The 24,229-nt window shown below is 45.1% G+C and overlaps 1 protein-coding gene across 4 annotated transcripts in view; it reads left to right on the top strand.

Moving 5' to 3' along the window:
• Window positions 1–24,229, top strand: part of LOC124719021 — a 104,133-nt gene that overhangs the window by 32,684 nt on the left and 47,220 nt on the right. For 3 of the 4 annotated variants that reach the window (XR_007005971.1, XM_047244691.1, XM_047244690.1), the window contains 2 exons: window positions 6,765–7,089; window positions 8,694–8,732. Coding sequence is in view for 3 of the 4 variants with exons in the window: in XM_047244691.1 (XP_047100647.1) it covers window positions 6,836–7,089; window positions 8,694–8,732 (293 nt within the window). In the remaining variant the exon portion in view is untranslated. The remainder of the gene's footprint in view (window positions 1–6,764; window positions 7,090–8,693; window positions 8,733–24,229) is intronic. The other variant, XM_047244692.1, reaches the window with a different exon arrangement.

Here is a 24,229-nt window from a genome sequence, read left to right on the forward strand (position 1 = left end):
AACTGTCACAAAATAGAACTTGTGACAATACAAATAGTGATGGAATTTTGCCATACCATACACAGTAGCAAGAGCCTCTTTATCTGTTTGAGAATAATTGCAGTGGGCTTGAATTAACAACTTTGAGGCAAAAGGAATATATCTGTGTTTTGCACCAATTCTGTGCGAAAGCACAGTGCCGACTCCGTAAGAATGGGTCTTGACAGTTTTTAGTCCAAACAAAAGGTACATTTTTGCGACCCAAGCGATGCAGTGGAGCCGTGATCTGAGCTACATTTCGTATGTAGTGTCACCTTGCCCAGTACTGGCTGCAGTTCAGACACATTGCGAGAAACAGTCTGGTCATGGATTGCAAGCAAATGAGGTTGGACGGGGTGCACACCCTGATTGTTTACCGCATGACCTAAACAACATGTAGTTCAGTTTGAAAAAAGCCACACTTTTCAAGACAACACTTGAGTCCTGCTTCTGACAACACTCGAAAATGAGTATACAAATTGGCAGTGTGTTCCTCTGGTGTACAACCTGAGACGACAGTAACATCAAGGTAGTTTGAACAAAATGGCACTTTTGCAGTCAGCTGTTCCAAGTAACGTTGAAAAATGTCAAGTGTCGAAGCACTGCTGAAGGGCAAATGCAAATACTTGAACAGAACTAAGTGTGTATTTACAACAAACACTTTCTGCAGTTCTTCATCCAATGGAATTTGCAAGTAGGCATCACACAAATCTATCTTAGAAAAGTAATGTCCTGCACCAAGCTTGTCCACGAGTTCCTCAGGGCAAGGTGACGAATAAGTGTCAGCTAGTGTCTGTGGGTGGTAGACTTTGAAGTCAACACAAATGCGAATGTGGCCAGAAGGCGTAGGCAACAGAACTAGTGGACTTGCCCTTTGACTAGCTTGAATGGAGCCAATTATACCATTATCCTGCAATTCTTTCAGTTCACTGGCTACTTTGTCTCATAAAGCAATTGGAACAGGGCGGGTCCAGAAAAAATTATGCTGTGCATTGTCTTTCAATGTAATACATGCTGAGAAGGTATTAGCTTTTCCCATTCCTTCTGAAAATAGTTCAGGAAATTCTTTAAGCAAACTATTGACACTGCCTTTTGGATCTCAAGCTGATACGGGAAGTACATTGTCGTGGATGCCAAGTCCAAACAAATCAAAGGCATCTAATCCGAAAATGTTCTCACTGTCTCTTGATTTCAACACAGTAAATGCTGCAGTCACTACAGATGCCTACTGTAGCGGCAACACTGCAGACAGACCAGTGATGCGGGTTGCCGACTCCTCTGTGAAGTCTGGCCGACACGAGTGTTTACACTCAAGTACCGCAGTTAACAACTGACACGTAGGTGTGGCGAACATCCGTCAGAGGGCATCAACTAACAACAGAGGAAGGGGACGCAGTGAACAACGAACCATTTCCTGGTGTTCACGTGTGTGCAAATAGTCCCGGAAATATGCTTCCACCCAGGGCTAGATAAGCCGGTACCGGCCATTCGGCAGGCAGTTCTCGACTCACCGAGTGCAGAGAAGATCTCCGGCTCCAGCAGTGTACCACCTCAACCGTCCTCTCTTCTGCAACAATTGTGATATCTTGCTTCTGTGGTGTCACCGCCAGACACCACACTTGCTAGGTGGTAGCCTTTAAATCGGCCGCGGTCCATTAGTATACGTCGGACCCGCGTGTCGCCACTGTCAGTGATTGCAGACCGAGCGCCGTCACACGGCAGGTCTAGAGAGACTTCCTAGCACTACCCCCAGTTGTACAACTGACTTTGCTAGCGATGGTTCACTGACAAAATACGCTCTCATTTGCCAAGACGATAGGTTAGCATAATCCTCAGCTACGTCATTTGCTACGACCTATCAAAGTGCCATTACCAGTTACTATTGATGCTGTAAAACATGTACCGTCAAGAGCGATGTTCACCATTTACGGATTAAAGTTAAGCATTCCCACAGCCACGTCCTTTTCTACTAAAGTCTTTCCTTGTCCTGTTCCAGACCTCACGCCAGCCTGCGTGAGCTAAAACGCGTGCCTTTCGGCTTCCTCTCATAGTGGGTTGGCTCTCTTGCCAATCCACAACAGCTTCCATCGTGTTAGGCTGTCTACCAGCTACTAACAGCTGACTTTGACGTGGAACAGTTGTACGGGTATAGAGTCGAAGGGAACTCTGATTATAGGAATTTGTTGTTGTTTCCTTGATCCGAAGAAAGAATCCTTATTGTTTTTTTTTTAGTTTTGAAGAGTGTGGTACCGATGGTGGCTTATTGCAGTTTCCTCAATAAAAAGTTGGCAATAAGATTTGGTTCTCACTTTGTAGATTTAGCAGTAAAATTCACTGTTCTGGTGTGAGATTTGTAAGTCTCAGGCAAACCACACTGTCCAAGCACTGGTATTTCCTGTCTGTTGTAAGCAGTGAGGTGCTTGCTAGATTTAGAAAGGTGTGGTGAGCCTAACTGTTCATACGTGGCACACTTATGTAAAGTTACTGAGATACCTGTGTGTAACTGAATGTTCACACGACATTCGTAGTGAGACAAAGTTTGTTAGAATGTCGTTGCACAGCACTAGGGCGAGAAGGAAGCACAACCTTAATCTGTCATAGATTTAGAAAACACAATGTTCATTGCATGTGCACGAGCCTGTTTTTCTGGAAGTGGTCAAAATTGGCATTTTTGTGCCGTTGCAAACAAACTGCTTGGACGTGGCCTTTTTTTCTATAAGTGTAAAACGTTGCACTACGTGATGGGCAATCCTGTCTTTTATGGCGAGCAAGACATCTAGTGTAAGACTTCAGTAAGTTCACAGGTCTGCTTACCTGCCTGCTTGTCTGTGTACATGGTTGTTGTTGTGGCTGCTCGGGGCAGTTGCGAACTAGGGGCGAACTCGCCCCTACAAATCGGGGTCTGGTCAAACTTATCAGCCGCTACGGCACCGAAATCATATTGCTCTAAGATTCGCAACTCTTGAGAAAGTGATGGGTCAGAGTATTTCAAGATCTCTTCCTGTATTCTACTATCTGGGACATTGAAACTTATAGCATCTTTAATCATTAAGGCACTGTAAAAGTTGCCAGAAGTACATATAAATTTACACTTCCTAGTCATGCCCGTTAATTATGTGTACCACTGACTGTACATCTGTTCAAAACTCTGAAAATGGTATTCCACCACCCACCCAACATATGCAGTATTCTACTCCACCCAATGACAGACCTACCGCCAACCGCACACCTCATGTAGCATACCTATGTGGGAGACCCAGCTGCAAGACCTTTCCAATACACCCACTCTTCACGTCCGACTCAAGTCCCGTCATGGGCTTGTCGTACCACAGACAGGGGGAGCTGCAGAAAGTCACTTGGTATACCAGCTGTGATGCCATTTATGCACAGCTTTTAATGTGGACATAACAAGCAACCAGCTGTCAACCCTAACGAAAGGTCACGTTCAAAACTGGACAAGAGTACTGTAGACTACCTGGCAGCAGAATATGGTGCAGAACACAATGTGGTGGTTTTAAATGGCTGCTTCATAACGTGTGCCATGTGGGAACTTCCCCACAGCACCATCTTGTCTGAAGTATGTAGGTAGGAGTTGTCGTTACAAGACGTCCTTTGGCCCCTTAAATCCTTCTGGCTAGTCTCTGCTAGCCCATTGCCCCACACCAACCTTTGCTCTTTACAACAGGACTGTGACTTCACTCATCCTGCACCCACACCCCCCACCCTTGCAGTCTTCCATTCCTCTGCTCTATCTCCCCTCCCAATGGACACATCACCATCGTTGTGCACTGGACACAACTCCCCCTGCAGCCGATTCCTCTACCTCCCCTCCCAATGAACTTCTTGTCTACAAGAATTTGTCCTAAAGGTAAGCAAAGTTATCACTTCTGCTCGCATCACCTTGACTTGTAAAGTTATTTACTACGGTTTGTTTGGTGCATAAGTTTGTAGCATTTGTTTTGTGTGTTGGTATTAGAGCTGCTGTGGCTTTATTATTGGTTGTGATTTGTTATTTGTAATTAACTGTTGCTATTTGAGTTTACATAGTGTCATTTGGAGATAGTGAGTGGAGCTCTGGACACTAGAAAATCGAATGCCAAGTTGAGAAATCGGAACATTTCCGACATGTTCTTCTGTTTGAGATCAGTAGAAGCAGCCAGAAACGTATGCACCTAGTATGCGGATAATGCCACTGGATACAGCACAGCAAGAAAATGGTTTTCTCATTTTAAGGAGGATTGTTTTGATAATAGTCACTCTCCACATTTGGGAAGACCAGTGAAGGCCATTTAAACACATTAACCCACAGTGATCCGTGTCATTGTACTCGAAAAACTGGCAGATGTGGTGAATTGTGATCATTCTACTATCGTATGACATTTGCATCTGATTGGGAATGTCCAGGAATCGGCTGTACGGGTACCACATGGTCGGAGTTAAAATCACAAAAATCAGCAGGTGCCCATATGTGCATCTGTGCTTGCTCATCATCAATTAGCTCGTGAACGACACTGACCATTCCCATCCTGTTCCATTACTGCTGGTGAGAAAGTCTGTTTGAGCCCAAACAAAACTACTACTCCCCATACAAAGGCATGCGTGCATCCTTGAAAGGTAATATTGTGCATCTATTGGAACAGCGACGGTGTGGTGTACTACTAACTGCTTCCCCGAGGTGTAATCATCACTGCTGACATTTATTGTCAACAACTGAGACATATTGTAGAATGGTGACCGGGAAGACTGCGTGAAAAATGCTCCTCTACGACAGTGCCTGCCCACATTCTGTTAGACCAGGGCTTCACAACATACGTGCTCGCGGAGCAAGCTGTGAGCAGCAAGGCGCGAGCACGCTACCCCCACTACCGGACCAGAGCGGATAGTGGGAAAAGTCAGGTGGGGCACACAACAGCTGCCCCCAGTCAATGTAAATCTGCGGCCACCTGCAGGGATATCACTCACGAATTACTACTGCGACAAATGAAACAAATAAAGGAGAATGTACACGTGCCACATAATTTCATTAGCTTAGTGTATGCCTCTACATTCGCATTAATTTGTGAACTGTTACACAATAAAAGGTGTCACTGAAGTGTGGGATTCTCGGTTATCTTGTACTTTTTGCCCTTTACAATTGCGTCTATGTTCGGAGTAATTGTTCACGTGCATTTTAGGCGCAGCGTGCAGTTTAAATTTCGATCAGACAATGCATTTCTCAGGCGCGTCTTGTTACATTTCATTGCAGAGAACAGTTGTTCACAAATATACGTGGAACCGAACATTGATATTATTGTAGCCGCCAGTTTGTGCAAACGAGGAAATCTATCCTGAGGGAAGTGTCTGTAGAATTCCAAAATGTTTTTCTTGTTCTGAAATTTGTCTCTGTATTCTCTGTCACACTGCAGGTCAATAATTTCTTGCTGGGGCTCAGGACGAATCTCTTAAATATTCGCTGAATATGGAGAGAACAGATCAAAATCACCGTCTAGTGCTGTCAGATCTTGAAAGCGCTGATCAACCAAACTATGTGAATAACGTTCACAGTCTTTGTGAACATCTTGCATGGATGATAATTTAGGAAAATGAGCTAGGTTTCCTGTTTCCAGCTGACTCACCCAAAGTGTCAATTTCATTTTAAAAGCTCGTATTCGATCTATGAAATGAATAATTAGCAGATCTTTACCCTGTAGTAAAATGTTCAAAGCTGCTAAGAACGCGAGATCACATTCAAACGTGCGCGCGCATTTCCCCTCACTCCCCTCCCTCACTACTCCGCGACCTTGCACCTGCTCGCGAGCATGTGCCTGAGCAGACGTGAGTACTCGCGCTCAAAACCGGCCAGTTGTTAAGCCCTGACAAAACATGCTAACAGGAGTTGGGTTGGGAAGTCATTCTGCAGCCACATTATTCCCCCACCTTGCCTCAGATTTTCACCTTTTCCATTCTCTATCGAACAACCTTCGAGGAATTTCCTTTCTGGATGAAAATGCCCTCTGAACGTTGAACAACAAGTTCTTTGCCTCAAAACCGTATAATTTCTACAGTTGCAGAATTGAAGAGTTACACCAGCCTTGGCAGATTGTTGTAAATAGTGAAGGAGAATATATCATTGGTGACTTGTCTCTCTTATGTGTATGTGTTACGTTTATCAAACTTACGGAAAAATGCAACAAACTTATGCACCAACACAATACTAATTACCTTTATGACAGTCAATAGGGGCAGCAGAGAAAAGTGGCTGTATAAAACAGAATGCTGATGGAAAAAAATTTGAGAAGCCCTGCTGTAGGGTATCATTTGTGACGTAGTATTTCAATATAAACAATGGAAATTAGAGGTAGGAATATCAACAATGGTAGAAAAGTTTACATTGAGTTTCAGGCAGACAAAATAAAGACAGTTTCATGTAAACTTTCAGATAAAGCCTTCTTCATAAAAGAGAAATTCAGACACATTCACAAACGCAAGCACACCTCACACACGCGTGACCGCTGCTGCGGCCGGAGGTTGTCATTGTGTGTGAGGTGTCCTTCCTTGGATGAATGTGTGTGTATATATCTTTCTGAAGAAGGATTTTGCCAAAAGCTTACGCGGAACAGTCTTGTCGTGCTTGTCTTCAACTGTGAGCAGCAATCTATCCATTTATAATATTGTTAATGTTTCAATGTCATATTTTAACGCAATGTCGATCTATTATTGTTAATGAGAAATCTGTGATTGGGAAGAGTGAATAATATTGGTTTCAGCGGCAGGAAGCACACTCTTAATCTGAGACTTCCGTAACACCCAATTGTGCGCCACTGTCGGCACGGGAGGAATGGCAGAGGGCAGACGCAAGTGGGGCGAGCCGTCGACGAAGGTCCGTCGCAACAGTGAGATGGCCGAGAAAAATGATTCGGCTGATGGAGGGACGCATTTTCACCACCTCCCAGATGAAGTTATGATCAGTATATTTTCCTCCTTGAGCTTCAGCGACCTCGTAGACATCGTGCAGAATGTTTGTGTGCGCTGGAGGAGGCTGTCGCAAGACCCGATGCTCTGGCTCGACAAAGAGTACGTCGTCACAGCGAGGTAAGCGACAGTGGCTGTTACTGCTATTCGGGGTGACTAGTCTGAACACTGCAGCAGCTCTTTCATTTTATTCAATTTGCATTTTTGTTCTGATGACTTAACAACCATTAGTAATATTGTATTTGTATTTTAACTATGTTACATCTTCTATTATCCCTATTTTTATTCCCGTGTCCAAACGACCAATGGTAGTTTCCAATTTGCTTTTTAATTCCGATAAGACCTCCTTTTTACACTTTTCAGCAGACTTATTCAAAAAATTGTAAAATTAAGGGAAGCATAGGACACACAACAGTCAAAAATAAGTAAATTACTCTTCTTACTGTCATTATCTTTATATCATTCAAACTATGAAATAACAATTTAAATTTTGCTTATTTAAAAAAATCTAAAATAAGGGGTTGTGTTTCTTTCTTATGGAGCATCTTGAGGGGGAGGAATATTGACATCAGGTCTAAAACGTATCTATGGATAAGTTTGACTTTTGTATTGGGGTTTGTGTGCTCATCGTTACAGACGATCTGTCACAGCCGAAGTCCTGGATAACAGCTACTGTAAAATTTAACTATAAAGTGAAATGAATATTTAATCCAGTATAATGTTTCAGCTGAATATTTATTATGGTCTCAAGTAAATAAAAGCATCTTGACAAATCTGAAATAAGCAGTAACATACTTACAATAATTAAATGAATCTTGCTCAGCAAGCTACAAGTCTTCTGTCCAAATATACACAAAGTACTGACTCACTATGCCAATATGGCTACCGCTATATATATAATCTAAACAATCCTGAACAATCCTCGGCATTGTTTAAAATGATTTTTTGATTAAGTAACAATTAAAATTAACATATAAAAACTGAAAATACATATATAAACGATATAAACATATGTTTGCTCCAGAACAGCAAGTACAATTCTGTATTAGTTTGTGTTCGTTATTTTATTCGAGTATAACTTGTCGAATATGAAATTACAATAATGCATTTTCATATTTTATTAATTACTAGAGGCTCCCTTTATGGAAAATGTTCCCTTCATTTACAGGGCTTCTATACTTTAAGATAATTGGGATGTAATAGTTAGTTTTGTAGCTATAATTTTTTCAGACAAATTACATATTTTGTTCATATGTGCGACCCTGAATTAGACTGGAAAATGTCTGTTTTAAGTGGGTCTTAATGAGCTGTTACGTTTCAGCACCCCCCAAAAGGATTTGTGAAACTGAAAGTTGAACGAAACATTTTCTGATAGATCTGTGTAACAGTACACATTTTGCAGTAAACTGGAGGAACAGGCATTCTATTTATAGAATGGGATAAGTCCTGTGTTTGATTAAATGTGTAAATTAAATATAAAACATTATGCAAAAATTATTACTCAATAGTACAAGGAAAGAAGAAGTTATTTCTTAACTGTATGAACATTGAGAATTCAGTACACTGACTGTTTTGTAGATAGTCTAGGTGTTGCAGTATGCAGACTGCTTTGTTGAATGAAATGTCTGACCAATGCCCAATCTTACTATTTTTCATTTGTCAAGACACTTCCAACACCTCCTTCCCACCTTTACAATCATTACATTAATAATGTATTTTTTCAGGAATATACGCGCAACGAAGTTGTGGCTTTTCCCTTCACAGTAAGTGCTAGCATATAACGGAATGATACGTAAGAGTATACAAAAACTTGAATAAGTGACTAATACATCATATTGGTTGTGTTTTATAAGTGACTGAAACATCACCAACAATTATGTGGTTGAGCCTTATACACAGGTACGTGCTCACCACTTGGGTGTGAATACACAATAAATGAATCATAAGTGAGTGGTACATCATGACAAAACATGGTTAGGCATTATACATTGGTAAGTGTTCACCATATAGGAGTGCATACACAATAAATCCTTCTTTCCACGAACAATAAGAGACTGGAATAGAAGGGAGAACCAATAGGTACTCAAGGTACCCTCTGCCACACACCGTCAGGTGGCTTACGAAGTATGGATGTAGATGTAGATAAATGAATCATAAATTACTGGTACATCATGACAAAAATATGAATAGGCTTTATACATTGGTAAGTTGGTTTGAGTATATCCATACGAGAAAGAGCTGGTATGTTGATAGACACAATAAAATTAAAAAAAAAACCACACACACACACACACACACACACACACACACACACACACACACACACACACACAGAGAGAGAGAGAGAGAGAGAGAGAGAGAGAGAGAGAGAGAGAGAGAGAGAGAGAGAGAGAGAGAGAGAGAGGGGGGGGGGGGGGGAGGGGTATGAACCCTATGAAATCCCCAAATCACCTTCCCTACCCTCTGTCTCCAACCTTGTAACCACCTCCAGTGTAAAACCCATTCCATGCACCATCCCACCACCACCTACTCCAGTCCTGTAACCCGGAAGATGTACACGATCAAAGGCAGAAAGCACTCACGTGATTTACCAACTGACCTGCCTACACTGTGAAGCCTTCTACGTGGGAATGACCAGCAACAAACTGTCCATTTGCATGAACGGACACAGGCAGACAGTGTTTGTTGGTAATGAGGATCACCCTGTGGCTAACACATGCCTTAGCGCATGGCCAGCACATCTTGGCACAGTGTTACACCATCCGGGTTACCTGGATACTTCCCACTGACACCAACCTATCAGAACTCCGGAGATGGGAACTTGCCCTTCAGTATATCCTCTCTTCCAGTTACCCACCAGGCCTCAACCTCCGTTAATTTCAAGTTGTAACCCCTCGCACATCACCTGTCATTCTACAACATCTTTGGCTCTGTACTTCCGCCTCGACTGACATCTCTGCCCAATCTCTTTGCATTTACATATGTCTGCTTGTGTCTATATATGTGTGGATGGATATGTGTGTGTGTGCGCGAGTGTATACCTGTCCTGTTTTCCCCCTAAGGTAAGTCTTTCCGCTCCCAGGATTGGAATGACTCCTTACTCTCTACCTTAAGACCCACATCCTTTCGTCTTTCCCTCTCCTTCCCTCTTTCCTGATGAAGCAATCGTTGGTTGCGGAAGCTTGAATTTTGTGTGTATGTTTGTGTGTCTATCGACCTGCCAGCGCTTTTGTTTGGCAAGTCACATCATCTTTGTTTTTAGATATATTTTTCCCACGTGGAGTGTTCTATAGGGGAAAAAAAGGACAGGTATACACTCGCGCGCGCGCGCACACACACACATATCCATCCACACACATATATAGACACAAGCAGACATATTTAAAGGCAAAGAATTCTTTGCCTTTAAATATGTCTGCTTGTGTCTGTATATATGTGTGTATGAATGTGTGTGTGTGTGTGTGTGTGTGTGTGTGTGTGTGTGTGTGTGTGTGTGTGTGTGTGCGCGCGAACGGGCAAGTGTATACCTGTCCTTTTTTCCCCCTAAGGTAAGTCTTTCTGCTCCCGGGATTGGAATGACTTCTTACCCTCTCCCTTAAAACCCACATCCTTTCATCTTTCCCTCTCCTTCCCTCTTTCCTAACGAAGCAACCGTTGGTTGCGAAAGCTAGAATTTTGTGTGTGTGTTTGTGTTTGTTTGTGTGTCTATCGACCAGCCAGCGCTTTTGTTTGGTAAGTCTCATCATCTTTCTTTTTAGATATATTTTTCCCACGTGGAATGTTTCCCTATTTTATATATGTATATAAAAACAAAGATGATGTGACTTACCAAATGAAAGTGCTGGCAGGTCGACAGACACACAAACAAGGGTAAGGAGTCATTCCAATCCCGGGAGCGGAAAGACTTACCTTAGGGGGAAAAAAGGACGGGTATACATTCGCGCGCTCGCGCGCGCGCGCGCTCGCACACAAAACACACACACACACACACACACACACGAGTCTTTCCGCTCCCGGTAATAAATTCTTTTTTTTTTTTTTTTTTTCCTTCAATATCTTCAATAGTGCAGAAATACTAGCTTGTTTCCCAGATCCTCCTGTATAATAGACTTTAGTGAACAACAACAACAACAAGTGGTACCACAGTAAATTAGAAGGATCTCAGCAATAGAGGCATATGCATGTGGACAGAGGGAAGGATAGCTTGGTACTCTGATGAGAAGTAAGAAATTAAATAGAAGATTTGGAGTGTTGGAGCTGAAGAAGAAAAGATGACAGACCCCAAAGACAGGAAAACCCTCTACCCTCCACCCCCCCCCCAACCCCCCCTGCCCCAGGACCCCTACTGTTCCAGTACTTCACTGTGGTGCCAGAGGGATAAGTGTGTTCGGCATTCCGTACAGAATGGGCTTGCCACAGCTTCACCTTCCCAGTCCCTGAAAATTAACCCCAACACTCCCTACCGACTGACCGACAAAGGTTAACAATTAGCATTCTGCAAGACAAAGTAATTGACATATTTAACACTGTATTGATTAATTGAAGTAACAAATGCGAGATACAACCGGCTGACTTACAAGCAGACCCCCTAATTTGATTAAACACAGATAATTATATAAATATGAAAATATAGAAACCTGTGATGTATCTTAGACATAAACATGGAAAAACTAAAGCAAGGTACAGAATTACTGTGTTCCTCTGATATCTGTTGCTGCTCAAACATAAGGTAGTACATAAACATGAAAATATAGAAATAAGATGCACAAATATCATATTGAATTACTGCATATCCCATGTTGATAAATAAACAAAGTGAGATGCTTCTTTGGGCAGATCATCCAAGTGTTATAATGCTCATATTATAAGTGCTTTCTCATGCATCAATATATTTGCTAAACACCATAAAGTCAAGTCTGAAAATGACCAAAAAAAAGTCACATTTTCAAAATTAAACAGCAGGCAGGTCTGAGATATAAAATTTAATTTTCTGGATTCTCGTCCAAATATCATATATTTTCTCTGCTCAACTGACAATGCATATGAAGGTCCAAGGACTATTTCATTAAGTACATGTAAGAAAATTATTTCAAGTGGCAGCTCATATAAACAACAGAAGTAAGTTTGAGAATATTTTGAAAATGAGCGATCACAGAGAATTAGGTTGCATGTAACATTATATCATGGTATAATATATGTTAATACATCGCTAGTTCTAATTTTGTGCCTGTAAGTTGTAGCTCTAATTAAAGTAAATATATTTCTTTTGAAGGGAAAAGAGTATTGATAATGAGTGGTTACTGAGAACCATGTTGCACGTGACAGTATATCATTGTGTTAAGTAGAGGTAGAAGATATTTCAAGCAGGAGTGCATATGAATAAACACTCGTAAGTTTGAGAATACATTGACAATAGGTGATTATAAATAATTTTATTGCATGTAACAGTATATCATTGTATTAAGTGTAGATAGACCAGATTACACAGTTGATTATAGTGTGCATCGTATCATGTAAAGGTAGTTGCCAAGCAATTTACAAGAAACAGTAATTGTTAGGCTTTCAGACATCTATTTTCATGGAAAAAGTATGTCAGTTTTCAACTGTTGAAATGCATGTAGACATCATGGCTGTACCACTTGTAGGACCAAACGTCCTTATTTCTTTACAAGTCAAACACAGACTTTAGACCAACTGAACTGACATGAACATTTCAGGTCAGGAAACCACAAGGATGGACAGAGGGATTTGCCCACAATAACTGTCAAAGGCACCTTGTTCTCATAGCTTTAAAGTTGTCACCCCAAATTTTTCAGCATCTTCTTTTAGAAACTATGAGCCACCATACATACCCACATGCAACCATAGAATCAGATTTACATTGGCATATTAAGTACCAGCAGGTTACTTCCAGAATATATATACTGCTCAACCAGCAACAAACTGTCCATTCGCATGAATGGACACAGGCAGACAGTGTTTGTTGGTAATGAGGATCACCCTGTGGCTAAACATGCCTCGGTGCACGGCCAGCACATCTTGGCACAGTGTTACACCGTCCGGGTTATCTGGATACTTCCCACCGACACCAACCTATCAGAATTCCGGAGATGGGAACTTGCCCTTCAATATATTCTCTCTTCCCATTACGCACCAGGCCTCAACCTCCGCTAATTTCAAGTTGTCGCCCCTCGCACCTCACCTGTCATTCTACAACATCTTTGGCTCTGTACTTCCGTCTCGATTGACATCTCTGCCCAACCTCTTTGCATTTACATATGTCTGCGTGTGTCTGTGTGTGTGTGTGTGTGTGTGTGTGTGTGTGTGTGTGTGTGTGTGTGGGGGCGCGCGCGTGCACGTGTATACCTGTCCTTTCTCTCCCCCCCTAGGTAAATCTTTCTGCTCCCGGGATTGGGATGACTCCTTACCCTCTCCCTTAAAAGCCACATCCTTTCGTCTTTCCCTCTCCTTCCCTCTTTCCTGATGAAGAACCGTGGGTTGCGAAAGATTGAATATTTGTGTGTGTGTTTGTGTGTTTTTTATTTTATTGTGTCTATCAACATACCAGCGCTTTCTCGTTTGGTAAGTTAAAGCATCTTTGTTTTTATATATATATATATATAATAGAGGGAAACTTTCCACGTGGGAAAAATATATCTAAAAAGAAAGATGATGAAACTTACCAAACAAAAGCGCTGGCAGGTCGATAGACACACAAACAAACACAAACATACACACAAAATTCAAGCTTTCGCAACAAACTGTTGCCTCATCAGAAAAGAGGGAAGGAGAGGGAAAGGCGAAAGGATGTGGGTTTTAAGGGAGAGGGTAAGGAGTCATTCCAATTCCGGGAGCGGAAAGACTTACCTTAGGGGGCAAAAAGGACAGCTATACACTCGCGCGCGCGCACACACACACACACACACATATCCATCCACACATACAGACACAAGCAGAAATATTTAAAGACAAAGAGTTTGGGCAGAGATGTCAGTCAGGGTGGAAGTGTAGAGGCAAAGAAGTTGTTGAAAGACAGGTGAGGTATGAGTGGCGGCAACTTGAAATTAGCGGAGATTGAGGCCTGGCGGATAACGAGAAGAGAGGATATACTGAAGGGCAAGTTCCCATCTCCGGAGTTCGGATAGGTTGGTGTTGGTGGGAAGTATCCAGATAACCCGGACGGTGTAACACTGTGCCAAGATGTGCTGGCTGTGCACCAAGGCATTTTTAGCCACAGGGTGATCCTCATTACCAACAAACACTGTCTGCCTGTGTCCATTCATGCGAATGGACAGTTTGTTGCTGGTCGTTCCCACATAGAATGCATCACAGTGTAGGCAGGTCAGTTGGTAGATCACGCAGTTTTTTCGAAATTTTCCCAAATTTCTCCGTCCTTTAACGTGTTTTGACGGCAACACAACCACCTAACCTTTATGCACATCGTTGTCTACCAACCCGAGTCCAACATAGCCCAGCTGTAACCAACACCTTTTCGCCTTTTTTCATTCCAGATCTCCACTTACTTTCCAGTTCACCTTTATCTCTCCCCATATATTTTTATTTTCATTTTCATTTCACCTCATGTTACACTTTCCACCTTCTAATACCATGTCACCCTCACAACACCCCCACAACGACCCCATTAAGTTTTATTTACATTTCCTCCGCAAACATGCCTTCGCACTAGCCAGATTATGCTCCCATTTTCTATTTTCTCAGGCTTGTCTGACATTTGGCATTACCCCCAAAGGCCTCACACTTAAAGTTCCCATCTCTGGCTGCAACCCTTCCTTCCATCAGTCCCTATACCAGTTCCAAACTGAACAATCCATTGCCCTCACCCACCTAATCCTTCACCTACACATCAACTCAGCCAATGAACACACCCGTCAACTCCTATCCTTAATAAAAGTCCTTAATCTTTCCTCTCCCACATCCACACCGGCTGTTCAGAGCATCCTCCTACAGGCCAACCGTAAATTAGAACAGCATGCCACCCTCCACCTCAAAAAACTATCCAATCTCCTGGTTTCCCACCTCCGGAAAGGCAACTCACTCACCCTTCACAACCTTTCCAGCAAACCTCAACCTCCTCTCATTGCACACAAACCCAGTCTCTCCCATCTACTCAATCTCCCACTTCCAGCTCCACTCCCTCCAAAACCTCACAATTCCGATCAACACAATCTGGAACCACAACACCCTAATTCAGTAGTTAACCTTTCCTCCAAACCTCTCTCCCAATCCGAAACCTCTGTCCTATCCAAAGGCCTCACCTTCAGCCCCACTCCCAGATTCAACCAAACAGCCCTCGTCAAAGATTTACTGTCCTACACCCGTACTCTCTGCTGGAAATATCACTTTGCCACGAAGAAAAATGATCCTAATCCTACTCCTAATGATCCAACTCCCCAAGACACCATCCAAATTGAACCTTGCCTGGAACAGTTCCGTCCTCCGTCACAGGGGGACCCCCCTCCTCTTCCTCAAAATCACCCTCTCCAAACCTTCCAGGAATTTCTGACTTCCAGCCTTGCATCTCAATCCTTCTTAAAAAACCTTAATCCTACACCCAACATCACCACTGCTGAAGCCCAGGCTATCCGTGATCTGAAGGCTGACCGATCCATCGTCATTCTTCTGGCGGACAAGGGTTCCACGACCGTGGTACTTGATCGTCGGGAGTATGTGGCTGAGGGACTGCGTCAGCTTTCAGACAACACCACATACAAAGTTTGCCAAGGTAACCCCATTCCCGATGTCCAGGCGGAGCTTCAAGGAATCCTCAGAACCTTAGGCCCCCTGCAAAACCTTTCACCTGACTCCATCAACCCCCTGACCCCACCGACACCCCGCACCCCTACCTTCTACCTTCTTCCTAAAATCCACAAACCCAATCATCCCGGCCGCCCCATTGTAGCTGGTTACCAAGCCCCCACAGAACGTATCTCTGCCTACGTAGATCTACACCTTCAACCCATTACATGCAGTCTCCCATCTTTCATCAAAGACACCAACCACTTCCTTGAACGCCTGGAATCCTTACCCAATCTGTTACCCCCGGAAACCATCCTTGTCACCATTGATGCCACTTCCTTATACACAAATATTCCACACGTCCAGGGCCTCGCTGCGATGGAGCATTTCCTTTCACGCCGATCACCTGCCACCCTACCTAAAACCTCTTTCCTCATTACCTTAGCCAGCTTCATCCTGACCCACAACTTCTTCACTTTTGAAGGCCAGACATACCAACAATTAAAGGGAACAGCCATGGGTACCAGGATGGCCCCCTCATACGCCAACCTATTCATGGGTCGCTTAGAGGAAGCCTTCTTGGTTACCCAGGTCTGCCAACCCAAAGTTTGGTACAGATTTATTGATGACATCTTCATGATCTGGACTCACAGTGAAGAACAACTCCAGAATTTCCTCTCCAACCTCAAATCCTTTGGTTCCATCAGATTCACCTGGTCCTACTCCAAATCCCATGCCACTTTCCTTGACGTTGACCTCAACCTGTCCAATGGCCAACTTCACACGTCCGTCCACATCAAACCCACCAACAAGCAACAGTACCTCCATTATGACAGCTGCCACTCATTCCACATCAAACGGTCCCTTCCCTAGAGCCTAGGTCTTCGTGGCAAACGAATCTGCTCCAGTCCGGAATCCCTGAATCATTACACCAACAACCTGACAACAGCTTTCGCATCCCGCAACTACCCTCCCGACCTGGTACAGAAGCAAATAACCAGAGCCACTTCCTCATCCCCTCAAACCCACAATCCCCCACAGAAGAACCACAAAAGTGCCCCACTTGTGACAGGATACTTTCCGGGACTGGACCAGACTCTGAATGTGGCTCTCCAGCAGGGATACGACTTCCTCAAATCCTGCCCTGAAATGAGATCTGTCCTTCATGAAATCCTCCCCACTCCGCCAAGAGTGTCTTTCCGCCGTCCACCTAACCTTCGTAACCTGTTAGTTCATCCCTATGAAATCCCCAAATCACCTTCCCTACCCTCTGGCTCCTATCCTTGTAACCGCCCCCGGTGCAAAACCTGTCCCATGCACCCTCCCACCACCACCTACTCCAGTCCTGTAACCCGGAAGGTGTACACGATCAAAGGCAGAGCCACGTGTGAAAGCACCCACGTGATCTACCAACTGACCTGCCTACACTGTGATGCATTCTATGTGGGAATGACCAGCAACAAACTGTCCATTTGCATGAATGGACACAGGCAGACAGTGTTTGTTGGTAATGAGGATCACCCTGTGGCTAAACATGCCTTGGTGCACAGCCAGCACATCTTGGCACAGTGTTACACTGTCCGGGTTATCTGGATACTTCCCACCAACACCAACCTATCCGAACTCCGGAGATGGGAACTTGCCCTTCAGTATATCCTCTCTTCTCGTTATCCGCCAGGCCTCAATCTCCGCTAATTTCAAGTTGCCGCCACTCATACCTCACCTGTCTTTCAACAACTTCTTTGCCTCTACACTTCCACCCTGACTGACATCTCTGCCCAAACTCTTTGTCTTTAAATATGTCTGCTTGTGTCTGTATGTGTGGATGGATATGTGTGTGTGTGTGCGAGTGTATACCTGTCCTTTTTCCCCCTAAGGTAAGTCTTTCCGCTCCCGGGATTGGAATGACTCCTTACCCTCTCCAAAACCTTTCGTCTTTCCCTCTCCTTCCCTCTTTCTTGACGAGGCAACCGTTGGTTGCGAAAGCTAGAATTTTGTGTGTATGTTTGTGTTTGTTTGTGTGTCTATTGACCTGCCAGCGCTTTTGTTTGGTAAGTCTCATCATCTGTCTTTTTAGATGTATTTTTCCCATGTGGAATGTTTCCCTCTATTATATATATATATATATATATATATATATATATATATATATATATATATATATATATATATATATATATATATATATATATATATATATATAATGTGTGTGTGTGTGTGTGTGTGTGTGTGTGTGTGTGTGTGTCTGCTTGTGTCTGTATGTGTGGATGGATATGTGTGTGTTTGTGCGAGTGTATACCTGTCCTTTTTTCCCCCTAAGGTAAGTCTTTCCGCTCCCGGGATGGGAATGACTCCTTACCCTCACCCTTAAAACCCACTTCCTTCCGTCTTTCCCTCTTCTTCCCTCTTTCCTGATGAGGCAACAGTTTGTTGCGAAAGCTTGAATTTTGTGTGTATGTTTGTGTTTGTTTGTGTGTCTATCGACGTGCCAGCTCTTTCGTTCGGTAAGTCACCTCACCTTTGTTTTTATATATAATTTTTCCCACGTGGAATGTTTCTCTCTCTCTCTCTCTCTCTCTCTCTATATATATATATATATATATATATATATATATATATATATATATATATATATATATGTTTCCGACGTGGATGGACACCACTTCCCACTAGTGCTGGTAAAGACCCACCACAAATCTTACAAAGTAAACAGCAGCAGGAAAAGAGGGAAAAATGCACCCCATATGTTGACCCAGGTAAATGTGAGTGGAGAATGCACCAGCAAGTAAGTGCAGAAAAATTGATTTGAGTCAGAATTAAGACACCAAAGAACGTATAACGCAGAAGTAGCCCCTGGCAACCAGCGATCAACAACAGTGCCTTATAATGCACATAACAAGAAATCAAAAATAATTAAGAGCTTCTTTTGAATGAATTTCCTAAGAAAGAATAGTAAACAACTAATGAACGGAAAATATAATTTACTGTTGGAAGTCTGAAACGGAAAGAAAGAAGAAGACAGTGGCAGCAGAAAGTGCACCGTTACTATAAGCAACGGGTGCATAGAATTAGTTAAAAACTTGACAAAACCGTTTCGACTGGATAATGCATACGGCGGACGCCAGTCCAGTGGGAGTTATCAACACAGAGAAGCGAGCAGTTATGTGAGTACGGAGTGTAGTATTGTCCGGCCAGTGGCAGTGCGCAGCAACAGGGGAAGACTTCGATTTCAGCTTCAGCGCTGGTTTCGGCAGTTCACAGTTCCACGGAAGGGTAAGCCGTGAACATTTAAAAAGTAGAAAGAGTTCTGGGAGTATATGGTTTAATGTTAGTATTGTCGATTGGTAATAATTAGTGCCGATCACAAGAAAGATGGCAATGCAAAAGGAGTTAAGATCGATGCTAGAAGGAATAATTAAAGAACAAGCAGAGAAGGATAAGGAAGGACAGAAAGGGGTACAAGTAGAATTAAGCCCATTAAGCAACAGATTGCTTAATCAGTAGACCCCCCAGGGGGTCCACAAATCTTTTGTGGATACAAGCGTGGCGAGCACGGGGCCCCGAGCCATTGCAGCCTTCTTTCTCTCCCGGGCTGCATTTCCTTTCCCTTCCCCTCCTTTCCCCTCCTTTCCCCTCCATACCTCTTTCCCCTCACCCTCTCCTCTCCCTCTATTGGTGTCCTTGCTTATGTTGGCCCCCGCTATCCTCCTGGTTCTGTTGGTTTTACACTCCGGCTTTGTTGCGTAATCATCTCCTCCTTTTGGCATTCCTTGGTCCCCCTCTGGGGTTTGACCTCCATTCCAAAATTTCTCTTCCGTAGTGTGAGCCATTTGGGAAGAGCACCTTACCTAGTGTCTCCGACGTGCGCCCTCCTAGTACATTCCACCTTTTCTTTTACGTCGTTGTCTGATGCTAGGGTGCATAGCCAGCACGGTAGCCAGCCCGTGTGGTGGGGTCACTATGTACCCTTTTGGTTGAGCCCCCTGAACACACAGGGATCACACTTCTGATACCTGAGCTGTGACCTCCTCATGCATGCCTTGGAGTGGTTGCTCGTCATCCTGGAGCATCGGAACTCCCGGCAATGGCCGCCGTGCCAGACGGCCCTTGCTGTGGCTGGGTGGCGCCCGTGAGGAGAGCCCCTGATCGGAGTGGGTGGTATCAGGGCGGACGCTATGCAGATGAAACGCATACGGGTCCAAAACTCTGGCCGTTCTTCTGCGGCCGTCTCTCTGCGTGGTACTGATTCCTCAAGTGCTGCTTCTCTTGCCCCTTCGGCCTTCCCTTCCGTGGCTACCCCCTGGGAGGAGGGTCAGGCCCGTCGTCTAGGGGCAAAACCTTTCCCCCGTTATCTAGTTTGCACCAGGACTGATGGAGATACTTTCACCAGTGTCAAACCTTTATTCTTTGTGGAACACATTGAAGACAAGTTCGGCGAAGTGGACTCCCTGACCAAGATGCGGTCGGGTTCGTTGCTGATAAAAACTGCTTCGGCTGCCCAATCTGCGGCCCTTCGTGCCTGTACCCATCTTGGCACAATTCCCGTGTCCATTACCCCTCACCAGTCTCTAAATATGGTACAAGGTGTGATTTTTCACAGAGACCTCATCCTTCAAACTGATGAGGAACTTCGGGACAATCTCGGACGGCGGGGTGTTCACTTTGTTCGGCGTGTTCAGAAGGGTCCTAAAGATAATCGTATTGATACTGGTGCCTTTATCCTGGCCTTTGAAGGGGATACCCTTCCTGAGAAAGTTAAGATTATGGTCTATCGCTGTGATGTGAAGCCGTACATCCCACCTCCTATGCGGTGTTTTAAGTGCTTGCGTTTTGGCCACATGTCTTCTCGCTGTTCACAGGACCCTCTCTGTGGTGACTGTGGACGTCCACTCCATGAGGGGAGTCCCTGTGTTCCCCCTCCTGTATGTGTAAATTGTCATGGTAGTCATTCTCCACGTTCAGCAGATTGCCCAGTCTATAAGAAAGAAAAAAAGATACAGAAGTATAAGTCCCTTGATCGTTTAAGCTACACAGAGGCCCGTAAGAAATATGCACGATTGCACCCTGTGTCCATGACATCTAGTTACGCCTTGGTTACATCTTCATCCCTTCCTCCCCCTTCCTTACCCCCATCCCGGACCCCTCTCCTTCCCCCCTCCCCTGCGGCTCCCACACCTTCTCCTCTGGGCGCTGCTACCCCTCCCCAGCCGGAGAAGTGTCCCACTCCTTCGGCGTCTGCCGGTCAAGGGCGCCTCTCCCGGGATGCCCCTTCCCGGCACCTTCCAGGTCAAAGGTCTGCTGCAGCGTGGCGACCGCGAGAGCCGCGGTCTATCGGCCCCCAGGTCGCCCGGTCTCTTTCTGTTCCTGATCTTGCTGCAGCTGGCTCCATTATGCCACACAGCCCTCCTCGATCTCAGCCTGAAAAGAAGAAGAAACATAAGTCCCGGGACAAAGAGCCTCTGGTGTCACCGGAGGTCCCTTCCCCGACTTCACAACCGGATTCTGACCTGTCGTTTATGGATGTCGCCCCCTCCTTGTCGGTGATGGGTGGGGACCCAGCGGTATGACTGGATTTAGCGTGTTCAGCCCTCATTTAAACCATCGTTCTGTGGTTCTCCAATGGAATTGTAATGGCTACTATCGTCACCTTCCGGAATTGAAATCCCTTCTTTCGTCCTACTCAGCAGCTTGTGTGGTTCTCCAGGAATCTCATTTTACTGATGCTCACTCACCGACCCTCCGTGGGTTCCGTGTTTTCTGTCGAAATCGGGTCGGACCCTTGCGGGCTTCTGGTGGCGTTTGTACGTTGGTCCATACAGACATTGCTAGCACGTGGATTCCTCTCCAAACTACATTGGAAGCGGTTGCTGTTAGGGTCCACTTAGACTCTGCAGTCACAGTATGCAATCTTTATCTCCCTCCTGACAGGACTCTTACACCTGCTGCCTTAACCACCCTTCTTCAGCAACTTCCTCCTCCCTTCCTCCTCCTTGGGGATTTTAATGCTCATCATCCTTTGTGGGGCAGTGCCTTTCCATCTAGATGAGGTCTTCTTATAGACCAATTTATTGCAGACCACAACCTGTGCCTTCTTAATGATGGCTCCCCTACTCATTTCAGTGCTGGTCATGGTACCTTTTCTGCCATTGATCTTTCTCTTTCTTCTCCCTCTCTCCTCTCCCTTCATTACACTTGTCGCCACACGACGACCTTTGTGATAGTGACCATTTCCCGTTGATTATCACGCTCCCTTCCCGCTCCCCGATGGACAGGTTACCTCGTTGGTCTTTCCACCGCGCCGATTGGCCTCTATACACTGCACAGGTCGAGTTTTCTCCCTCTTTGTCAGGTTGTATTGATGACGTCCTACGTGACGTGTCTGACGCGATTGTTCGCACTGCTAGCCTTGCTGTCCCGCGCTCATCTGGACCATTTCGTCCCGTGGTGGAGTACGGCCATTGCCATTGCCATCCGTGATCGCCGTTGAGCTTTGCAACACTTTAAGAGGCACCCATCTGTAGCCAGCCTTTCTACCTTTAAGCGCCTTCGCGCTAAAGCCCGTTATTTAATCAAACAGAGCAAGCGGATATGTTGGGAACGATTCGTTTCTTCCCTTGGTTCCACTGTCCCTCTGTCACGGGTATGGGCTACACTTCGCTCTCTCCAAGGTTGCCATCGGCAGTCCACCCTCCCAGGCCTTCACCTCCCAGATGGCATTTGTACGGACCCATCAGTTCTCGCAGAACATCTTGCGACCCATTTTGCAGTGGCATCAGCGTCGGCCTCCTATCCAGCTGCTTTCCTTCATCAAAAACAGCAGGCTGAAGCTGTCACCTTATGTTTCACCACTTGTGAGTCAGAATCTTACAACGAACCTTTCACTGAATGGGAATTTCTTTCTGCTCTATCTTCTTCTCATGATACGGCCCCTGGCCCAGATTCCATTCATAACCAGCTGCTTCAACATCTCAGTGCTCCACAACGGCACCATCTTCTTCGGGTGTTTAACCGTATCTGGCTCCAGGGTGACTTCCCTTCTCAGTGGAGGGATAGCATTGTGGTTCCTGTCCTTAAGCCTGGTCAGAACCCCCTATCTGTTGACAGCTATCGGCCAATTAGTTTGACCAATGTTGGTTGTAAGTTACTTGAACGGCTGGTAGCCCGTCGGCTCACTTGGGTCCTCGAATCTCGGGATCTATTGTCCCCTTACCAGTGTGGCTTTCGAGAGGGACGATCTCCAATCGATCATTTACTTCGCTTGGAATCCGCAGTTCGGCAGGCTTTTTCCCAGCGCCGCCATTTGGTTGCAGTGTTTTTTGACCTTCGCAAGGCCTATGACACGGCCTGGTGCCATCACATCTTACTAACCCTTCATCAGTGGGGTCTTCGGGGCCCACTCCCGATTTTTATCCGCCAGTTCCTGATCCATCGGTCATTCAGAGTTCGAGTTGGTACTGCTTTTAGTTCTCCACGGACCCAGGAGACGGGCATCCCACAGGGTTCTGTCTTGAGTGTCCTTCTTTTCCTCATTGCTATCGATGGACTTGTGGCCTCTGTCGGTCCCTTGGTAGCCCCTGCCCTGTATGTGGATGATTTCTGCATTTGGGTTAGTTCCTCCTCGATGCCATCTGCAGAACGGCAGCTCCAGGTGGCTATACGGCGTGCCTCTGCATGGACCCTCTCACACGGGTTTCAATTCTCTCCTTTAAAATCGCGGGTGGTCCACTTCTGTCGCCGTACTACGGTCCACCCTGATCCAGAGCTCTATCTCGCTGCACAAAGATTGCCTGTGGTTCCACAGTTTCGTTTCCTAGGTCTTCTTTTCGACAACAAGCTCACTTGGCTGCCCCATATCAGACTCCTGAAGGTAGGATGTTTCCGTAAACTCAATGTCCTTCGCTTCCTTGCCCACTCCTCTTGGGGTGCGGACCGTTCCCTCCTCCTCCGTCTTTGTCGTGCTCTAGTTCTGTCACGTTTGGACTATGGTTGTCAAGTTTATGGTTCAGCTGCTCCTTCCACGCTGCACGTGCTGGATCCAGTCCACCATCATGGTATCCGTTTGGCCACTGGTGCCTACCCTACTAGCCCTGTTGATAGTCTCCTGGTTGAAGCTGGGATCCCCCCCCTTTCTGTTCGGCGGTCCCAGCTTGTGGTGTCTTATGCCCTTACTATTCGTTCTTCTCCCGCTCATCCTTCCTATTCTATCCTATTCCCAGACCATGGACGTCGCCCGCCTGACTCCCGCCCTCGGGCGGGTTTACCGGTTGGGCTGCGCCTTGCGTCTCTTAACTGTGATTTTCGGCTTCCTTCTTTGTCCTGTCTTCCTCACTCCCTCCCCTCCACCCCTCCTTGGTTAGTTCCTCGGCCTCGAATTCGGATGGATCTCCGCCGCGGTCTGAAAGATTCCATCCCCCCGGTGGTGTTCCGTTCCTTTTTCCGCCAAATTTTATGGGAGTTTCGGGATGCTGTTGTTTTTTACACTGATGGCTCTAAATCTGCTGAT

The sequence above is a fragment of the Schistocerca piceifrons genome, chromosome 10 (assembly GCF_021461385.2).
Source record: "Schistocerca piceifrons isolate TAMUIC-IGC-003096 chromosome 10, iqSchPice1.1, whole genome shotgun sequence".
NCBI classification, from domain to species: domain Eukaryota; kingdom Metazoa; phylum Arthropoda; class Insecta; order Orthoptera; family Acrididae; genus Schistocerca; species Schistocerca piceifrons.